The 19223-nt window shown below is 38.2% G+C and overlaps 1 protein-coding gene across 1 annotated transcript in view; it reads left to right on the forward strand.

Moving 5' to 3' along the window:
• The first annotated feature begins 2849 nt into the window (after nucleotides 1-2849).
• Nucleotides 2850-19223, forward strand: part of LOC131160171 (PH, RCC1 and FYVE domains-containing protein 1) — a 31054-nt gene continuing 14680 nt past the window's right edge. The window contains exons 1-2 of the mRNA XM_058115556.1: nucleotides 2850-3135; nucleotides 4544-4630. Of these exons, the coding sequence (XP_057971539.1) occupies nucleotides 3085-3135; nucleotides 4544-4630 (138 nt within the window). The 5' untranslated portion in view covers nucleotides 2850-3084. The remainder of the gene's footprint in view (nucleotides 3136-4543; nucleotides 4631-19223) is intronic.

Here is a 19223-nt window from a genome sequence, read left to right on the forward strand (position 1 = left end):
AGCCAACTGCGGTTAGGTCCAACCTTCAGGCCACACAACTTCGACCATGGGGGGAAGCATGGTGTAGAGTATGGAGAGTGACCTCGACCATGGGGTGAAGCATGACGTGGAAAATATCCTCAGGGCAGTTATGAGTTACAGATGTGGATGTATTGGTTACGGAGGACACTCATAAGCTAGATGTGAAATGGAAATGAAATGGAATGGAAATAGAAATGAAATGGAATGGAAATGAAAATGAAAATAGAAATGAAATGGAAATAAGAAATGAAATTATGTGAGTTAATGATATAAATAATTAAAACGAAGTAAAACACTCCGCCTGAGGGCTTATTGAGTAAGGTTAGTGCCCTGATTGGTATCGGTTGTAGCCAAACCGAGTTATTTGGGCAAGGATACAAACGATATCATATCAGAGGGGAGTTACATGTATGGACGTGTATTCTCCCCTATTCTTAGGAACTTCGCCGGCAATTATGGGTTGCATGTGAATGGATTTGGAAATGAAATTAAAAACTTATGAAAACTTGTGTTTTATATCTATATGATTATGAATGTGGAATTGATATATTTTCTCTGAAGATATTATCACTGAAATGATTATATGTTATGATATAATGAAATTCATATTGCCACATACTGTAAATAATTTATTCCTTCTTACTGAGATATGTTTCACCCAATCATTTAAATATTTTAAGAAACCGAGATAGACCAGGTGATAGAGCTCCGAGGTAGAGGGGAGTTGATACCTTGTGTAGACAGGGTGAGTATTCTGAGCTAGGAAATGAGGATTTCCCTAGAGTATTATGCGTTTCTTTTTGGAAATGTATTAGACATACATTTATGGATGGATTAGTACTCTAGTCTGTGTATTCGTTGTGGTATATATATATATATGTTATGACTCCCACTGTTAGGTTTGTGTATATAAGAATGATTGTGTACCCGATACCCACTTTGGGTCGAGTTATGTATAAATGGTATTGGAGGTGTTGACGTGGCCGATATGTAACTAATATGTTTTATTTATATTGAAAAGAAAAAAAATGGTATAAAAAATGGGGGCGACACAATGTTTTTTAGAAAGAGTATATTTCTTCACCTTCTTCACTTGCATATTGTTTGCACTTCAAAGTTAGGCTGAGTGTGCATTTTCGTGAGCAAATCTCGTAGTACTCACAAGCTTAAACTCTCTTATACTTGCATTTGATTGTGTATTGATTTTTTGAGAGTAAGCTAAAGTTTTTCCATTATGTTTTCATTTATAAATATTGTTTGGGAAAACTCTATATCTGCTTAAGAACTTGCATCCTTATTACAAGTTTCATAAGCTTGCTTTGTGTTTTGATAAAAATATTTTTAGCAAGCTTAAACCCTAATATCCATTGTACTTGATATTTGAAAAATACTATTGTGATATTTGCTTAGGGTTGTAGAGACTATTTGAATATTCATATTGAAAATATATTATTTTGAAGTCAAAGGTCTCACTGTCACATATATATATATATATATATATATATTGATACACATATTGTTGAGAGTTAATACATTGGTTAACGAAATCTCACTTGAGCTTAAGATCACATCATCTATGAGTGTATTGATTAGATTGACTGTATTGGTGCATATCTGCTTAGTGTAAAAAACATTTTTTTGTACATAAAATTATTGATTATTTGTTGTATTCCCGATGGATGATTGGAAGAGGAAGACTAATCTTGTGAATAGTCCCGTATAACTCTGACTCGGTTAGGAGAGTACTGAACTGGTTCAGACCCGATTAGGATAATTAGGTGCACCATCGTGGTAAGGTGTTGTAATCGATGTCGTTCCACCCGTTAAGCGAGCCTTAGTGGAATCTTCTTGCTTGTGAGCTTTAGGCGGAGACGTAGACAGTATTGGCCGAACCCCAATAACATTTCTTGTACTTGATTTTAATTTCCGTAATTTAAGTTTCTGCACTTGAATGTTTATATTTTTAGTATTGTGAATGATTAAGAAATAGAGCCTGTTATACTTGTTTTGATTATTTGCTTAGTAAATTTTTTATGAGTATTGGAATCCGTTTAGAAAGACTATAGATTGTGAAATAATATTTGATTTAATTTAAGAAAAAAATTTTAAAATTTCAATTCACTACCCTTTTGGGAATGCACCAATTTCAACATGCTAGTTTTTCGAACATATTTTTGTTTAAATCATGGTTCTCTTTCATAGCAAATATCAAAGAAAGAAAAAACAAAAAAGTAACTATTTCCTCCTAAGATATTTCCTCATTGCCAGCCCATGTAGGTAGACAGAAATTTAAAATTAAGCTGCACATTTTTTTTTTTTTTGGAAATTAATCATTTAAAAAATTCTAAAATAGTTTCTCCACCCTCTAATTAGGTTAGAAAGTAAAAATAAAAAATAAAATATTTAAATTATATTAAAATTTTAGAGAAAATTTAGAATTTAAACTTTTAAGTTTATAAAAATTTCTTGTCATGTTGAGGAGTGGTGAGAGAGAGAGAGAGAGAGAGAGAGCCAATCATGAAATGTATGAGTATTAGAACATTCTTTGAATTAGTGGCGAGAAAGGGCCTAAGATGGCGCCTAAAAGCATGAATGGCGCTGCCAAATAAGCTAAGCTACGCTATGAGCTATGCTGAGGAGACGGCAAATCTTCGGGATTTAGCGTATTATGGGACTGCATTTTTTTAAGTTGCATAAAATAAAATAAACCAAAAAAACTGTGCCTGTGCAAAGGTCAACACGTGCACAAAGGCATGTGCTGCGGCGCACGTGCTATTGAGTTCCCTAAATTAAACCCCTTCCCTCTGCACTCTGCACGCCTTCCTAAGGGAGCACTGGCCATGGAAGTGTAGAGTCACTTAACAACAGAGAGGAGAGAGAGAACACCAAGAGAAAAGTGAAAATTAAATAATCTCTCTCTCTCTCTCTCTCCTCTGTGTAGTTTGCGGGCAGAGGCAGCTTCTTCTACTCACATTCTCTGTTCTTAAGGTTCCCTTCAGAGGAAACCGGGACCTTTCCCTTGCAGGCTCATTGTCAGTCCTGCTTCATGAAATTTTCTACAAAATGGGTGAAGAATCCTTGCCAGCATTCCCATTTGACAGAACAGTTGAACAGGTCTCTGAATCCTTTCTCTGTTTTTTTTTTTTTTTTCCTCTTTTTATTTCATTTTTTAATTATTTTAAAAAATAGAATCATTTAAATTGCAAATGATTTTGATTTAGTTTTTTTGTCTTTTTTTTTTGGAAAAAATGGAGTGTTGTGTTGTTGGGTCTCTTTCTTCTTCTCTACCCTTTCTTGTTCTCTGCCCGTCTCTTTCTATGCTAACTGTAAAATCTTTATTGTTCTTCTGCTGTTCTTGTCGTTCTCTCCTTGAAGCACGCCAGCTTCTGCAATGAACAAGTTTGTTTTCTTTTCATTTTTGGGGTTTTCTTATCTTATACTGGTTTCAATTGGGTGATGGCATTCGAAATGATCAATGTGTGTTTAAAAAGAGAGATGACTTTCTAAGTATGTTATATATATATATATATGAACTTGAAAGGACGCGCATGCACAATCCACAGAGTCATAATATAATACATATATATATATATATATATATATATATATATATATTGTGCATGCGCGTCCTTTCAAGTTCATATATATATATATATTGTGAGAGTTGATAAAATAAGTATAACAGAGCATACCTTGGTTGCAACTCAATTATGATCACGGCTAATTAAGTTTTTCTGGTTTTTTTTTTCTTCCTGCTGATTTTCACACAGTCTCTGTTTGATTTGGTCATTTGGTTTCGTTTTTTCTGGTGCTACTATTGGCTCAAATTGGTGCTTGGCAGCTCGTAGATTTTATTGGCATACGAGTCTTTGTGTTTTTGTGATGGTTCATTTTTCTGATATGGGTTTCATGGCCCTCTAGTGGTAAACTAATATCAAAGTGAAGATTGATTAAATAATGATGAAGGCTTGAAATACCAACTGTGTGTGTGTTTGTGTGTGTCGATGACTCGATGGAGGTTTTGGAACATCGCACATAAAACGAAATTCCACTCCATCAACCACCCGGCCAAGGCCTTGATGGTCAATTTCCTCTTTGTTTATGGATTTATTTAATTTTAGCTTCTTTTAAATCACCCTTGTTACTTGTTATCCTGTTCTAGATTTTCTCACTATTTTTTGTCCCATATTTTATTTCTCTATTTATTTTTTAAAGTCTCTTTTTGTTTTTGGTGGTAAATTGAAGGTTATGTAATTTGGGTTTGACCCCAATTTCTTTTGTAATCATGATCAAAAAGCGATTGATGGTTCTTTAATTTCTTTGATATTTCAGCAATGTGGTGCTAGTTTTTATGCAGTATGAAAATCTGAGATTTGTTCAGTGCTGGAGTCTCTTGTAAAATGTGCAAAAAATTTATCTGTGGTTTAATTGGGACTGTTCTTAGCTTTCTGCTGGGTTAGAAGGTGTATATTTACTGTACCCTATTATTCTGAAGTTGGCTTTAATTTTTTAAATTTTGCAGGCAATTGTGGCCTTAAAGAAAGGTGGGCATCTTTTGAAGTGCAGACGGAGGGGGAAGCCGAAATTCTGCCCTTTCAAGCTATCCACGGTAGGCCTAGCTGGAATGGTACATTTTTCTTGGGAGAAAATTATTTCCAAATCCAACTCAATGTGCATGGCCAGTATTGTTGTTGGATTGTGCTAATGGATTGTGTTTGATCAGCTTGCTGTTTCCTTCTTGAGGAAGGGAGTGCCAGATTGGCTCTTATCATTTTTGAAAATCGTTGTGCCTAAATTATTTGCATAAACATTCAAACTGTTGAAGCATCATATGAATGTACATGGATTTTTCTGACCCGTCTTCAATTGCTAATGCATTTCATTTACTGCTCTACACCAGTAAATGACATTGGTATGACCAATCTGAATTTTCTTGTCAAGAAGCTGTAAGCCTAATATGGCTTGAAAATCTGAAAGCCTGAATTGACTCAAGTAGAGTTATCTTTAAATGAAATCTGAATGCTTCAACACTCCATTGTATGTGTACTCGTGTTTTTTGGTTTGAACTGTTTGTTCATGCTTTAGCGATGATTGTTTTTGCACCCTAATGGTTGATTGTCCTTTTATCTGATGGTTGCATAATCTAGAATGCCAAGTCTCATGCTCAGATTGTTCCTCTTTTTTCTGTGCACCATGCACCTAACAAAGACTGGCTAAGGTCTGTTTCCTTTAAAATCGAATTTCATTGCTTGACCTTAGGAGTTCTATTGACTGACTTTGATGATTGATCAACAAATCTGGCTAACTATCAAAGTGCATAATGAAAGAAAGAACATACAGAGCTAGTAGAAGATAACATGCATTCAAGGGAGGATCCATTTTCATGAATGACTAGTTATTTATTGAAAATGAAATCAAGTTAGATATTTGAGGAACTTGGAAAGCTGTTACCTCAGTGTGTGTGTCATGTGTTTGTATTCTGTTTCTTAACTTTGATACAATTTGGTTGATTGATAAGGTTGGGTATTTCAATTTATGGATGTGATTATTTTACACATTTAATAAAGGATTGGTCAGTCAGTCAGCATCCTCAATCCCTGGATGTTTTAAACTTGAGGATGGGATCATTTGCCCAGGTTGGAAGGGTTTACACTTAAAGTCTCAAGTAAAATTTAAATATTGATGCATTCAATTAATTTAAAGATTTATTAATTCAAAGGAGTTTATCATTAAGTTGCCTAACATTGTATTTGTGATTTATCCAGTAAACTCAATATTTGAAGGAGGTGTTTTTTTCGCTTTCTAGTAAAAATGTTCTGATATTCTTGTGTTTTCAATTATTTGAAATGGGCTTGAAGCATATGTTTTAATTCTCATGCTAAGGGAGTTATCTAGTGTACATCCTTCTTCTCTCCCCTTCACAGTGCCCCCTGCAACAGCCCCCCACCCCAGAAAAATCTTAATCTCATTAGTTTGAGTTCATATTCATTTGAGCCTGCATACTAATTGTGTGGCATAATTTTTGTTGCTTTGATTCTTTGAATGCCTGTCTTGGTTTTTGAAGCTGTGACTAAAAAGAGTGAGCACTTTTCCAGCACATATGTGGTTGACTGGTTGTGATTCACAAGAAAAAGACCATCTCCAGAATATAAATTCTTTGTAGATCGGATGCTTTTAATATGGGATTGGTACCCGAAATTAGATCCGGAAGCAGAAAAAATGATGTCAAAAGTCGTAACTTCCAGAACTGCCTCAATATGAGATGCATGAATCAAGTTAGAAATTTTATGCCACCCTCTTTGATGTAGGGAAATCCCACAAAAGTAACTCTTATTGCAAGCAGAGAAATTTAGAATGTTTAACAGAGAGCCCTATAGATCAATTCAGTGCCAAGTAAGTGGCTGGCATTGCAAGGCTATGCTCCCAAGGGGGTGAAAGAGAGGAACTTCCTTTGTTGAATGATAATTGCATGCTGGAATAACCATTCAGTTACAACCGCTAGATGCTTTTTATGACATGAAAAGCTTGATCAAAATCAAGTGCTAGGCCCTTACAAAAGGAATTAAAGCCTGAAGGATATAAAAGCCCACTAATACACTGCTGCCTTTGAACAGTACATTGGTTGTAGTAGGTGAAACTTGCTCGTATCACAGTAGAGTGGACAGTAGCACAAACCTTACACGTGCATGCACACACACATAGAACATAGAGAGAGACATAGGTGTGTATGTATGTATGTATATATTAAAAATTTGACTTCTGTTGCATTATTTCTCCTTGAGTTGGAAGGGGAAAGAACCTGACCCACAGAGTATGGCTTCCATAGTTCCACCTTGAAGACATTTTGAAATCCCAAACAATGCTTTTCAACTCTTCTTTCCATGATGTCCTGCATCAAATGATTTCACTCCTTGGTGTGAATGCATTTTTGAAAACTCTTGTGTTTAGCTGGTAATGTTTTTCGTAGATTTTCCCTACTTGCCTTCTGGATCAATTTGTTGTGAAAGAAAAATTCATGTGGAACTTCATATGGCCGTATTGGCCCTAAATTTTTTCCTTATGATTATTTTCTGCATACATACCAATCCCATATTGGGTGCAAAGTCCCCCTCCCCAAAATTATCAACATGCATTAGTAAAAATTTGAAACCATCCAAATCCTATCTATTTTGAGCATCTAATACATCTGACTCTTTGAGGTAATCTGACCAATGCAAATGGGCAGGTCACCCTCACCAAAGTTGGAACTTTCATGAAGTGCTGTGTTCATGTTCTCCTTTTGAATAACTATGTTATGTATTGTGGGGATGCAATAGCTACAAAGGATCCAATTTAATGAGAAATTTAGATGTTCATCTGAATTTAAAAGGTTGAAGATGACATCTGATTTGTTGTCACTCCAACAATTTGATAGTCAATTAAAACAGCAACGTTGGTAATATTGTAATGGTAATAGTGAGAAACAATATCACCACAACAATCTAATGAGGTGATACTTCAGTATTAATGGTGAAATGACATCATGAAGGCTGACTGTTGGTTGATGCTTGTTACTGACTAGTTGACTTTTGGTTTGCACTTATTACTAACTAGTTGAAGTTTGCAAATAGTTGCGGTATGAATTATAACAGGGGAGAACTAGATAATCATTTGTGTACTCAGTTAATGAATTATAACAGGGGAGAAATAGAGAATCATTTGTTTTTAATAAAGGAGGAACTTTGATGCTCTTCTTGCTTGAATTCAATTTTAGAAATTGTAGTTAATTAGTAAAAAATTTGTATTGGAGTGAGGATCCCCTATGGCAAATGGAATATATGTGAAATTTTGCAAAGAATTTGAAGAAGAATGAATCAGAGATCCAATGCCACATTTGTTATGCAAGAATCAATCCACAAGAAAGGAAATGAACTTGGGATGAGATTGAATCTAACATTTCAAACTTCCATGTTGGGAGTTATTCCCAATGGGCCCCACCATTGTACCAACTTACAAAATCTAAAATTTTGGAAGGAAAACCCAAGAACGGCTGTGGGAATATGCTAGTCTACATGCGAGGAATGGGGTTTTATACCTCAAATGGAGATATTGTCTTATTATTACGACAAAAAAAGACAAAAATATCGTTTAATCTAGATGATTGCAGTCATAATTAAATGATCCAAACAAAAGTGAGAGCGAACCATTCCCATTGAAATTTGATCATTCATCCACTAGCTATTACGTTATTTCAATCCTAGGGAGAAATATTTCAAAGGGGAGGCATTGCAACGAGTTGTGCTGATGCAATGGCTGCACAAGATCCTACTTTTAGCAAGAAGTTCAAGTGGTTCTTTGAAGTTACAAGGCTGACAATGACATCTGGTATAACATTGCTCCATCTATGTCATAGTTAATAACAATGGTGCTGTATGTAGTATTGGAGTAATAGCATTGAAATGATGCCATGTTGACAATACTGCATTAGTAGTACCAACATGATGTCATGTAGGCATTGTTGATGTCAAACAATGATCCGCCACCTTGATGGCTCCTTTGGTTGGTGATTGGTTAAACTTAACTCTGTAATTGCTCTTAATATTTGCAAAACGAAGGAAGATTCTTAGGAGGTCCTAGTGGCTTCCGGAGATCTCTCAAATGCTTAAGTTAGAGGCTTTCTTGGAGGAGAGAGAGAGAGAGAGAGAGAGAGAGGGAGAGAGATGAAGGGGGTCTATATGCTCATATAGTATGCTAAACACCTTTGGGGAAGTAATATCCTTTTTCTATACCTTTTTCATGATTAGGAGCACACAATTGCCTCCCTTGTGTGCCGTGGTTCCATGTCTCATATGGACGGTTATGGCTCATTAAATAGTAAGGAATGTGGGCAGAATTTCCCACCTTTGGTCAAGTTATGTGGGTTGATTTAACTTGATCATTCAATGTGGGTGAAACAACCATAATTTTGCCACATGGGTCACCATTGTATACTTGTGGTTTGTACATGGTAGACTTGACTAACCCCCCCTTTTGTGGGAGAGATTCTTTTAATCATGTGGGTTGCACAAGACAAACTTGACCTGAGTTTGTAGTCACATGATGTGCACAGGGCAAACCTGACTTGTCCTTACTTGGGAAGGGTCCTCTTGATCATGTGGTTTGCACATGGTAGATATGACTTGGGTTCTTGTCACATGATCTTCACTTGGCAACGTAACCTACCCCCTGCTTCAAAATAGTCCTCTTGGTCATGTGGTTACACATTGCAAACTCAATCAAGGTTCTTGGTTATGTGATCTACACATGGTAAACCTTACTTGCCCCTCACTTGGGAAAGGTCTTCTTGGTCACGTGGTCTGTACATGGCAGAATTGACCTACACTCTTGGTTATGTGTAACCACGCTCTTGGTTATCTGTAACCATATGGAAGTCTTGACCTATTCTCTTGGTCATGTGATTTGCACATGGCAAACTTGACCCACTTGATTAGGTTCCTAATCATGTGATCTGCACATGGAAAACCTGACCCCCCCTCCACTTCAGAAAGGTCCTTTTGGTCACCTGGTCTGCATATGGCAGACTTAACCTAGGTTTTGAGTTACATGATTTGCACATGATAGACTCGAGAAGTATTTCTTGTCACGTGATTTACGCATGGAATACTTGATCTACCCACTATCTAGGGAGTTCTTACTTGTGTAGTTCTAGGATTTACCCCCAACAGCTGCTCCCCTCCTCCACTTGGCAATTCTACCTTGGTTGGAGGAGTACTAATTTCGCCCCTTTTTGTGTTGTTTTTCTTCCTGAGGTGCCGCTACACATTTTTCCTAAGTTTAGGTTTTCCTAGGCAATTGCATTCTTTCCTTAGGAGTCTCTTGAGTTTCTAAAGAAAGGGGCAGTCATGTGACAATTTTTGGGCTTCTTGAGGAGCCTTTTGTTAGTTGTTTGCCTGTGTACACTTGTCTTATCCTCGCTTGAATGCTTCGGGTTTAAAGTTTCCCACCTAAATAGTGGGGCCTTGTGTATATGTTCCCATTTAGCCCTTCATTTTTCACTTGTATTGACTTTCTTTTCCCACCTTTGCACGAGATTTCTTTCCTGTCAAGGGTTTTTGTCGCTGTGTCAGTAGCTGCCTTTGGGTCTGTGTGGTTCTTTTTCTTAAGAGTTTTTCTATTTGTTGAATTACCCATAGGAGGTTAGAATGTCCCAGAGGAAGTAGCGATGGACAACTGACTAGGGCTTATTCCAAGTTGGATTCAACCAGGTAGCTTTATAGCCAAGGTGGATCGGGCTCCACTAAGCTCCTTAAGGGCCAAGGTTGAACAAGCTCAATTGAACTACTTAGGGCCTATGGTAGTTCAAGTTCTTATTGTCAACACTCCCCATCTGCACAAGGAGCAAGTAGTGAAAGCTGCTTTCTCAGTAAAGGTTCACTTGAGCCAATCAGGCTAGCCTGCCATATCCTTAGCAGATTTACCCTTCGCTTGCTAGGACCAAGAGACTGAGCTCACATTCATCGACATAGGAGCTGCGATTGTGCCTATATGAGGATATCTTCAAGGTGAGTCCATGGCTGCCCATGGATCCATTTTTTGTTGTGTTTTTGCATTGTTACGAATTGCCCTAAGTCACCTTCTTCCAAAGTCTTGGTTAAGCTTGGTGTGTTTTTGTACCCTAGGCCCACCCCACTGAATAGGGGTGGTGCTACTTGACATACCATCTTGGGCATAAGTTTCTCTCCATTGGGCCATCTTCTTACACTACTAGAAGAACAAATTTTTCTATACAAGGTGGAAGTATCCTGATTTAGTTTCTTTTAGAAATATTTCTCCTACCTTATTAATAGTTGAGGTTGAGCGTTAGAACACAAAAGGGCCCTTTCACAGCAACTTAGTGAAGTTCAACATCAAGAGCTTCTTCAGGAGGTTTTTCTTTTCTGTGTTGGCTTAAGTCCCTATACCTTGACTGTAAAAGGTAATTATTTTCATTTTCTTTTTCTTTCCCTTTCCCTTTCCCTTAATTTTTCTTTTATGTTTTTTATTTTTGTGCAAAGACAAATATTCTCATTGACTTATCAAACTTCAAAAGGTTGAGTAAGAAGAGCTCCAAGTCTAAGAAGAGGGCCAAATCTAAGGGGCACTCTAGGGAAGCGACTCCAACTCGATTTGAAGTGCTTCTCCAAGATCGGCTCTGGAGGGGACTTAGGAGGGGTTTATGCTAGTTGATGAGTTTGTCCATCCTCATCCTCCACCTCCTCCCCATCCTTTTACATTGCTTAAGAAGTCTCTAGCTTCAGTTGAATTGATAAGAATTTTGAGGTACTTTGTTCCTTCTAGGGCTTCTATGATTCATGATCCAACCATCTTGCGTAGGGTTTCTTGGTGCACCTTGCTTTCTAATGATCGCCAAGAGCTAGAGGGCATGCTTCCTGAGGCACTAATTAGCCCAACCTAGCAACTATCTCACAAGGTGGTTCTTCCTTATCTTTTTCTTCTCTCTCTTGTTTCTTTCTTTCTTTTATGACTTCCGATTTTCTTCTTTTTCAGTTGCTGATGTTCTCCACTATTATCGACGAGAAGGTTTAGGTTGGCCTCTGCAAGATGGACAAGTTGGCAAGCTAACTATTGCCCAACAAGCTCAGGAGGAGGAGGAGGAGGAGGAGGTGAGGCACTAGAGCTGCAGGGATGCTACCAAAAATGGGCTGTGAACAAAGATCTTTGTCAAAGAAGGCCCAAATGTTGGAGGAGTGGGTCTAGAAGTTGGAGGATAAGCTGTCTATCAATATGGATGAGGTGGTGAGGCTGAAAAAGGAGGAGCAAGCTGGTGTGGCAGCCATTGCTTCATATAAGGACTCCCATGATCACTGCAAGGATCTCGAAGCCAATGCTTTTGGTACTTGCTGCTTTTAAGGATTTCCAAGAATAATTCTTTAGAAATTTCCTAACATGAGCTTGGCAGTTGTGAACTCATGGATGGTCATAATGACGAGGAGGAGGTTGATGAAGAGGATGAGGATGATAAGTGATGCTGTCCTTTCTCTCTTTTTTTTTCTTTTTTTTTTGCAAATCTTTGTATGGCCATGGGCCTTTTCGTAATTTCAAGTTGTGTTTAATGAAAGGGACCAAATCCCACTTTTCTCTTTCCAATGAATGACTTAGCATATTGATTGCGTACCTTCCCATATATACATATATATATATATATATATTATTTTACGACCTGGCTACCCTTGTGGTGGTCTTAGAGGGTGTTTGTTTGCACTTAATGGGCTGTAAAAATAATCATTTCACTAAATGAACTCAAAATTAGAATATTGTTGATGTTTATTTACATGGCCGGATGCTTTTTACTCCTATTATTTGGTCAACAACAAACTTGACTTGGGTTCGTGGTTGCTTAACTAGTTAGCCAAATATTACTACGGTTTACCAAAAGAACACATTCACAACAATTGAATGAATTGTTAAAGTAAGGACTAAGCAATTCATGAAAGCAAATGGCAAGTGAGCGGTAAACATTAAAGTAACATAATTCATTAACAACGCCTCCATAAGCAACGCATGTTTAGTGAGGGGGGGCAAGTAGGCTAAAATTGTTTACAAAAGCAAGTGAGTTTTACAAGACTGATGAATACTCACTCTCTCCTTAAGAGCTTTATATGCTATTTTAGCTCTAGTACTTTGAAACATCTAATTGTCAAGTAGTCATACTCCCACTTTACACTAAGACATAAACACACTCAAAGTATAAAAGCTATACTAGTAGTTACATGGTGGTAACCGATCTCTCACACACAAGGCAAGATGCACAGGCAAGCATAATGATCTGAGCAAGCTTGGCCTGTGACATCATGTGATGTGCACAAGCCAGATCTGACCTGTCCCCACATAGAAAAAGGTCCTTTGGCCATGTGGTTTGCACATGGTAGACCTGACTTGAGTTCCTCATCACGTGATATGCACGTGGAAAACATGATTTGGAGATCTTTTGAATCACGTGATGCGCACATGACATACTTGACTTGCCTCTGGCTTGGGAAAGATCCCTAGGCCGCATGTTTTGCACATCATAGACTCGACCTAGCTTTTTGGTCAAGTCGTTTGTAGATGGTAGACCTGAATTGGATTCCTGGTCACATGAACTGCATGTGGCAAACTTGACAAGCCCCCACTCGAAAAAAATCCTTTTAGACGTGTGGTTTGCACATGGCAGACCTAACCTGGAATCCTGGTCACGTGATCTTCACATGGTAGACTTGACTTGCGTCCCATTTTGGTAAGGCCTTCTTGATTTTATGGTATGCAAGGTATTAAATTTCAATTTTAACTAAAATTTCAAAGCTCCAAAAGTACGGAAATTTCAATTTCGATTTGAAAAAATAATGGAAATTAGTAGTAAAGCATGGAATTCTTTGTGAAACTTTAGAAATGGTTAACAAACATAATAATGTAAGTTTTAGGACTAATATATTACAAGTTAAATACATCTATGTTGTGTATGAGGTGGAAACATTGTAATATATGTTGGGGATGTGGCTCATATTCAGAGCGGATCACATGTACCGAAAAGAGCTATGTGCAGCGAGGGACAATTACATGAGAAGAGGTTTCAGGCAGTACGCAGGAGGACGTTTGCTCAGCACAAAATCATCGACGGTTTGACCAAACTGTCAATGGTTTTCGTCTATGCAAACTACGTAATTTGAATTTGGGGGCTTGTAGATTGGGCTTATTTGAAGGATTTTCCTCCGGGGGATAATTATAGATGTAGTTTTGGTTTACTAGAACTCTTCTATAGACATTAGATGGTTATATAAACATCATTATGTAACTTAAAATAGATTAAGATTTTAAGTAAGCTTCAAAGATTGTAGTTCTGACATTGATTATAGTGAAATCGAGGTTGCTACTCCCGTGGACGTAGGCTTTTGCTGAACCACGTAAATCTTGTGTGTTCTAGTTGTGTTTTTGATTCTTCTTATTATTGTTTGATTGTTTCTTGAGTATATTTCATCATTGAGTGATTGCATTAGTGGTTGTTGATTGGTTCGTGATTGATTGTGTGCTTCTGCTGTGCGTGTTCAAGTTGAACGAACGTCAACAAGTGGTATCAGAGCTATTGGTTCTACAATGGCTGGGGTCTCTTCGATTAAGTTTGATGTGAATAAGTTTGATGGAACTGGTAATTTCGGGCTTTGGCAACGAAGGGTGAAGGACTTGCTAGTACAGCAAGGGATGGTGAAGACGTTATAAGGAAAGAAGTCGGACGATATGAATGACGCAAGTTGGAAGGAGCTTGAAGCGAAGGCGGTTTCCACAATCAGGTTATGTCTAGCTGATGACGTGTTGTATCACATCATGGATGAGGACTTGTCGGCGGCAGTTTGGCTGAAACTAGAGCGCCAATACTTGTCCAAGTTGATTTCGAACAAGCTATATCTTAAGTAAAAGCTTTATTGACTTAAGATGATGGAGGGTTCGGACTTGGTTCAACACATCAACACATTTAATTAGATCATTAGTGATCTGGGGCGAGTTGATGTGAAGTTCGAGGAGGAGGACAAAGTGTTGATGCTACTAAATTCCTTACCTACGTCACCTACATACGAGAATCTGGTTACGATGCTAACTTAGGGGAAAAAAACCCTAGAGTTGGAGGACATCACGAGTGCATTGCTGGGGTTCCATCAAAGAAAGAAGCCTAGCGATGAGGGTTCACATGGTGAAGGGCTTGTGGGGAAGGGTAATCAAGATCGTGAGAGAAGCAAATCCTGGAGTGGACTGAGTGGTAATAAAATTCAGTCCAGGAGGAAGAAGGATGTTTGTTGTTTTAAGTGCGGGAAACTAGGGCACACAAAATCAGAATGTCCGGAGACCGGAGTGGGAGAACAGGAAGGCAAAAGCTCAAGGGGGTTCGTCAAAATCCTTGAATGTAGTTGAAGAAGGGGACTTAGGGAGCTGTGATGGTGAGATGCTTATTGTTTCATCATGGTCTGAATGCCTTACGGGTTCTTGGATCCTAGACTCATTAAGTTCTTTTCACATGACGCCAAAAAAGCCTGGTTCACCTCGTACGGATTGTTGAGTCTTGGTTCCATTCTAATGGGAAACAGTGCGGTTTGCAAAGTTATCGGAATGGGGGATATCAGTATCAAAATGTATGACGGTGTGGTAAGGACGTTGTGTGGGGTACGACATGTACCCAATCTATGGAAGAACGTGATATCATTGGGTGCTTTGAATTGTGACGGGTATAGTTACAAGTCCAAAAGGTGAGACGATGATGGTGTGTGATGGCATATTGATGATGATGAAGGGACAGAGGATAGTAGGGAATCTCTATGCACTGCAGGATAACACAGTTGTAGGTGGAGTTACAACTGAGAATTTTGAGTCAGGAAATACTATTTTGTGTAATGTAACCACACACCAAAACGGTGGGTATTCTTAACTACATTGGTGTGGATGTTTGAGGATTGGTGAGGACAGCATCATGAGTTCCACATGGGTATTTCATGAGGTTATCATGAAAGGTCTGGGGGTATCTCATGCGGCAAGAGTTGGAGATGTTTGCTATGTGTAACTTGTGGCTGAGGTGGAGTACCAGACCGGGAGAGAGTTCTTCAAGTCAGATATTGAATTTGAGTGCGCTAGTGTTCAAGAGGTTTTGTGAGCAAGACATGGTGTATGTAGGGCTTGCAAGGGACTTCTTGGTGAAGTCACCGAGTACGGTGTGTTTCTTGGTTAATCGATCGCCAAAGGTATCACTAGATGGGAGAGTTGCAGGAGAGACTTGGACTGGTTATGCAGTAGACTTTGAAGGTCTAGTTATGCATGTTTCTAGTGAGGTGGAATCTATGCTTGGTTTTATGTCCGGACAGTGCATCTTTTTGGTAAATAAGAAAGATGAGTTCAAGTTGGGTGATCCAATGGAAAATAGGGTGGCGATTGGTGGAGACCTGACTTTAGGTGTTAAAGCCATAAGACAACGTACTCAGATAAATGAAGAGAAACAGGTGCTAGAAAGCTGTAGTAGCAGCAATGAGCATATCGTGCAATATGGAGTTGGAGACTTAGGGTAGAAGTGTAGGGAGTTATAACTCAGGAGACTTGCAGTATCACAAGATAAACTGGAGCAGAAAGGAGTTTGTGATGCAGGCGGAGTTTCAGACTCATAGTAGAAATGCAGGGAGTTCAAACTCGATAGACTACCAAGACTACAATTGGCTCAGAGGCACTACCAAGCCACCGCCCAGGTGTGATCTGATGTCTTATGCATTCATTACTACCAAGGAGGATCCTACTACCTTTCAGGAGGTACTACACGGCCAGGAGAAGGGTAGGTGGACAGGTGCCATGGTGGAGGAGATGGAGGTATTGTATAAGAATCAGATAGGGGGTTGGTGGAGCTCCCAAAGGGGGAGAGGGAGATAGGATGCAAGTAGGCAATAATTCTGTGGTTTTGTGTGAGTGACATGCCGATTGCTAGAAAGGTTCCAACTGAGGTAAAACAATCGGGGACTCTGTTGAGAATGGAAATTGACATGAAGGTTTTGAGTGCTGCCACTAGTGTTCTTGGGTTGGAGATTTGTAAGGTTACAAGGAGATTGGGATTATCTCAGGGTGACTTTGTAGTTGCGGGGAGATTGATGTTATCTCAGGGCGGCTGTGTGGATAAAGCTACATGGAGCTTGTGGTTATCTCAAGATGGTTTTGGAGATCAGGTTTTGGTGAGGTTTAGCATGGTTGACGTTAAACTTGTCACTGGTACACCATTGGAAAATCTAAGTAAACAGTCTATCGCTCAATACTAATGGATGAACGGTGATGTTCGGGTCGTGTCAAAGGTTTCCTATGCCAGTGCAGTTGGGTATTTCGGCGGGCAACAAAGGGTTCCGTCAGTTGTGAGGCTTGCATATGGAGACTACACAGTGGGCTTGGAAGACAAGAGGCTTGCAACGGGGTACATTGGGGGAAGGCCTAATTGTTGGAAGTCTGGGGTACAGTCTTAGGGTGTGCTGGTTACAACTGGATCTGAGTTCTTGGCAGAGGCAGAGGCTGTCAAGGTAGTATTGTGGTTCGAAGGATCATTCAAGGAGTTGGGTGTTCAGTCAGGTGAAGTTCCTGTTACCATGGTCAAGTTCAAGCATGGCTTGGACTTGGTTTACGTCTCCAAATGTTAGAGGGGAGGCGGTTACCAATCTACAGGCCTAGGTGGAGCAGCAGTTATGCTTTCAGATTTCCAAGGTGGTGAATATTCACCAAGGTGGAGATTGTTGGGGATGTGGCTCATATTTAGAGTGGATCACATGTACCGAAGAGAGTTACGTGAAATGAGGGACAATTGCATGAGAAGAGGTTTCAAGTAGTACACAAGAGGACCTTTGCTCAACACAAAACCGTCAACGGTTTCCGTCGGCACAAATTACGTAATTTGAATTCAGGGGCTTGTAGATTGGGCTTATCTGGAGCATTTTTCTCCGATGGATAACTATAGATGTAGTTTAGGTTTACTAGAACTCTTCTATAGGCATTAGATGGTTATATAAGCATCATTATGTAACCTAGAATAAATTAAGCTTCAATTAAGCTTCAAAGATTGCAGCTTTGACATTGATCATAGTGAAATCGAGGTTGCTGCTCCCGTGGATGTAGGCTATTACCGAACCATGTAAATCTTGTGCGTATATTTCATGATTGCATTAGTGGTTGTTGATTGATTCGTAATTGATTGTGTGCTTCCGCTATACGTGTTCAAGTTGAACGAACGTCAACAAGATAGTATGTGTATCAAACATATTTGTAAGATAATGTACAGTAAACATATTCAACTAATACAAAAGAAATTCATAAATCATTTAAATATTATTTATTATACAGATGATAATTTAGACATAAATTGTTAAATAAAATGTTGCTATAAGTTTACTTTTTCGTATAATTTCAAAAGCATTTGTAATAATATTTTGTTTCGATTAAAATAGTAAAATAAATTAAGAGAGAAATTTGACTTCACTCCTAAATTTCTTATTTGAATTCCAAGGAAATTTCATTGAATAGTTAAAATTTCGACAAGTATTGGTGAAATTTTGAGATTTCGATAAATTTCAGGATGATTCGTTGAGATTTCGATGGAAATTATGAAAGACAAAAATCGACTTCCATTTCGATTTTGAGGGTGATGGAAACTGAAAATTTTTACCGAAATTTCGACAATTTCATGGAAATTTAAGACCATGATGGTATGCACATGGCATACCTGACTTGGGTTCTTGATCACATGATTTGCATATGACAAACCTAATTTGGATGGTCTTTGTGTCAAGTGATCTGCACATAGTAGATTTGATGTGCCCTCCCTCTTTTGGAGGCCTTAGTTGAGCAATTTTGGGTTTTATCCCCAACAAGCATATTTGTTGTTTTGTAGTTGTTAGTAAATAGTTGAAGTTTGTTAACTCTATAAAATGGCAGCAACAGGACTTACAAGGAGACTACTTGAAAGTGAATAACAACTTGAAGTTGAATGATAGAATTGAAGAACAATTCTTATTACAAAAGCATAGGAACTTTGTTTATCGTAACATGACACTTGAAAGTGAATAACTTACCTCTATTATGTCATCCTCATCTTAGTAGTAATCAAAATGGTGGAGAATCCCAATATTGAAGAACTTATTGCAATAGAATCATGGATTATTGGAGAACTCCAGTCCATGGAACATTGGAAATATAAAACTTTCATCTTTAAGATTACCTTCCTATATATTTGGTGGGTTGTATTAACTTTTTACTTTCTCGATTCAGGCTTCCACATGATATCTACACAAGCTTTACGCTTGTTACATTGAGTTTCTCTATATCATCTTCTCATGAGTTTGGTTGGACCTAAGAGCTTTCACTTTAGCCATGATATAATCCCAAAAAAAAAAAAAAAAAAGGGCTTTTGTTGTGATTAGAGATATTTATAAACCAAAGAGATGAAAACATGGGTGAAAATCACAAATAAGAGGCTACTTGAAGTCTATGTTGCTAGTTGAAAAAAGTTAGGGTATGTTTGGTATCATTGTTGTTTTCTGTTTTCTATTTCATATTTTTGTTTCAGTGAGAAACAAATTATAAAAATGTGTTTGTTTATGTTACCGGTTTTTTGTTTTTGTTGTTGGTTTTCAGTTGTTTGTGAAAAAATTGAAAACTAGGTTTTGTGATTTTCAGTTGTTTTGAAA

This window comes from Malania oleifera, chromosome 7 (genome assembly GCF_029873635.1).
Source record: "Malania oleifera isolate guangnan ecotype guangnan chromosome 7, ASM2987363v1, whole genome shotgun sequence".
Lineage (NCBI taxonomy): Eukaryota > Viridiplantae > Streptophyta > Magnoliopsida > Santalales > Ximeniaceae > Malania > Malania oleifera.